Here is a 3,239-nt window from a genome sequence, read left to right as displayed (position 1 = left end):
TGTAACAACAATGGAGTTTATTCAAATTCAAAGAAGAAAATTTAATACTAATTGCACCTCACACTTTTATTTAGTGCCTTGAACTGCCTAAACATGCTAAAAGCTGGACTCCTTGTTCATCTTCTCTTCAGCTTAAAAGCCAATTCAGGCTGAATCTGGACTGGAATATATATATATATATATATAGCTTTCATGAACTCGAAATCTTAAAAATACAATCGCACTAATATTAAAGAACTTGTATCTCCTTGTTCATCCCCCAAAACCCACATTTTCTAAATTGCTTTGCGTTTGAGTAGAACAAATAGAGAGACATTTGTTTCCTCAGGATCAATGATAGAGAACGAATCTTCAAATCTCTTGCATAATAGATCAAACAGCTCGTCTAAAATCTCAGGTCCAAAATGTCTCTCTATCAGTGGTCCTAAGCCAGCTCTGAGTACAGAGGAGAAGACCATAGGTGATGGCTTTTCAAAAGGTAAGGTCTCCATTATTTCTATGCTGAAACATCCATTTCGATCCAGAATTTCTTCCACTTGTTCAAAAGTTGCATTGTATTGTGGTTGGTTAAAACTGTCTATTTCCTCTTCACTGATAATACCCTGTTTCAGGAAGTTAGCAACATAAATATCAGGAGAGCCAAGTATTTTTCAAACATAAAAAATAAAATGAAAAAAAAAAAAAAAACAAATCACAAAATAAGAAGATCTACCACTTTCATAGACATTAGAAAGACATGCAAAAAAAAAAAAAAAAAAAAAAGTTTAAATGTTTAAACGATGCTAAATCCAAAAGATACTCTTTTTTCCCAATAGTTTGACTAGCTGTTAAAGAAGCATTATGATTATTTAGGAAGCAATTTGTTTATCAAATTTACCAAATATAGTAATAAATATATTATAATAGTTTATATGTATTACAAGAAGTTTTAAGTTTCCTCTATTATAAATTGGACCTAAATCATGTAAACAAAGGAGACACTTGGCATATTTGTTTGGAGAGAATATTAGTTTCAAATAATTAATAATTTTAAAAAAAAAGTTTAATCGAGAATATATGAAAGAAGGTAATCATAATTCATATAAATATTCCTTACTCTTTTGGCCACGTCCAAGAGGCAAAGCCCAAGAAGTTCAGTCGTTTTGTTGAGAAAAACTTGAGAATGAGGGGTTCCATTAGGGCAAACAGGAAGAATAAGAGCCATCATGCCCCCACGCAAAATCTCATGGGCCCGAGCATTAAGAAACCTCTGCATGTCGTTGTAAAACTGAGCCTCATAAGATTTTCGAACTTCGATAGCAGAGTTCGAGTAGTGAATCCTCCCTTTGTTCCAAGCAGGAGAGGTCTTGTCCACCAACTCTTTTGGAATTCTTGAAAGCCATTGAGCGGCATAGGAAGAGTGGACAAAATGCAGAGAAGAAGCCGGGAATAGTCGATCATGGAAAGAACCCGGCACGCCTGTAGCATAGTATCTCCTTTTCTGAGGAAGCGTGGTGAAAAGCTGGTTGAAATCATTGGAGGCATGATCGTTAAAGAAGACTTGGAACTCGGGAAGAAGGTAACCGAGTCCTTGGCGTTTGTACTTGAGCTCCACGGAATCAACTATGTTTTCGACGGCTAGGAATGTGTTCGGTCCAACTGAGCAACCCAAATCGGCCACTCGAAAGGCCTTTGATGAAGGAAACTTGCTGAGGTCAAGCTTCTCAGCAATTCCTTTGTTGATCAGTTCTGCAGCGAGCTCAACTCCCTTTCTCTGCAAATACACAACCATGTATATCAAACTAACAAATCATACATATTACACGTATCAAAACTCCTATGTGTCATCGCGTGTCAATCTATTAACAATGAAGGAAAGAAGTCAGATGTTAAACATGCGTAAATATAGGGAGCATTTGAGATCTTTGTACCATTTTTTCTTATTCAACCGGTGATATGATGCCACCCCTTATTTAAAAAAGCATACAGATTGATACAGTAGTTTAAGTGAGATGACATGTTATATGACCGGTGGAAAAGGATATTGAGGACAAAAGATTTTACCAAAAGTCTAAACTGATAAGGAGCGAGCATAATTATATATATCATGTTAACAGATTACAATATAAACAAAGGTATTCAAATGATTCATGGTTTTTGAAAGAGAAAAATGAACTAGTTAAAGAGATGTACTTGAAAGGTGGAGTTTCTGCCGTAGCTATGGAGACCAGATCCACCATTCATTGGAAATATTGCCAGTTCTGCCATCTCTCTCTCTCTAAAATAGATATGTATGGTTTCTTTGAATGATGATGAAGAAGAAGAAGTAGCTTGATACCCGAAGTCCATGGCCATCTAGCTATATATATACACATAGACAACTTGCATGCATCTGCATGAATGATTGAAGATATTTTTCTTTCTTTCATTAAATTTATTTCTTAATAATTTGAGTAAGACTAACTCTCACATTAATTCCGCGAAGAATTATTGGCTCGCGTTTTTATTTTGTTCAACATTTTGACCATGCTAATAATAAAATCATGTACCAGGTTAGGTCACATGTTCCATTAATAATTATATGCATTCAAATAGAATAAGAGGATATATAAATATATATATATATATGTATATATATATATATGTATATAAAAATATTCTATTAGGCGATGTATTACATTGTCAAACGGCCCGTTAATTACATATAATTTATCCATAAATTACATATTATTAGCCCATTAATTATTTATAATTCATCCATAAATTTCATATTATTAATTATTATCGAATAAGATAATGTCTTTGATATCACCTAGTAGAAAACAATTATGTATATCTCTATTATTCGCTTTTTTTTTTTTTTTGGCAATACTATTATTCAATTTTATATTCATATTTAAAGTACATAATATATATAATACTATAGAAGGCTTCTTATTATAATCTTCACTTGTCATTTGACCCCAAAAAAAGACATGATTTCTCCAATGTTTTTCATTTGTATTTCTCCACTTTTGCTCTAATGATCTTGTGTTGATCTTTCATTCAACATGAAAGAAACATTCAACATTAAAAAATTTAAGATTTGGCTTATGAGTTAACGAATATATTTTTTCATATTGAATTAAACATTGTTACGGAATTGGGAGAAAAACAAATAGCAACGGAAACAAAGAAAGCGAAGAACAAACACACAATTTACGTGAAAACCCTTGACGAGAAAAACCACGGGCAGGGAGAAGCAAATCCAATATCGAAAA

At 33.1% G+C, this 3,239-nt stretch overlaps 1 protein-coding gene across 1 annotated transcript; it reads right to left on the bottom strand.

Moving 5' to 3' along the window:
• On the bottom strand, positions 1–2,349 carry LOC112491582 (loganic acid O-methyltransferase-like). Its single transcript, XM_048474126.2, has 3 exons — positions 2,173–2,349; positions 1,097–1,753; positions 1–602 (listed from the first exon to the last, which is right to left on the bottom strand). The coding sequence occupies exons 1-3, from the start codon at positions 2,332–2,334 to the stop codon at positions 276–278; spliced, it is 1,146 nt and encodes a 381-aa protein (XP_048330083.1). The 5' UTR covers positions 2,335–2,349; the 3' UTR covers positions 1–275.
• Between the last annotated feature and the right edge of the window lie 890 nt (positions 2,350–3,239).

Source organism: Ziziphus jujuba, chromosome 2 (genome assembly GCF_031755915.1).
Source record: "Ziziphus jujuba cultivar Dongzao chromosome 2, ASM3175591v1".
Taxonomy (NCBI): domain Eukaryota; kingdom Viridiplantae; phylum Streptophyta; class Magnoliopsida; order Rosales; family Rhamnaceae; genus Ziziphus; species Ziziphus jujuba.
Note: the sequence above shows the minus strand (reverse complement) of the source record. Positions and strands in the feature narration are given on the sequence as shown.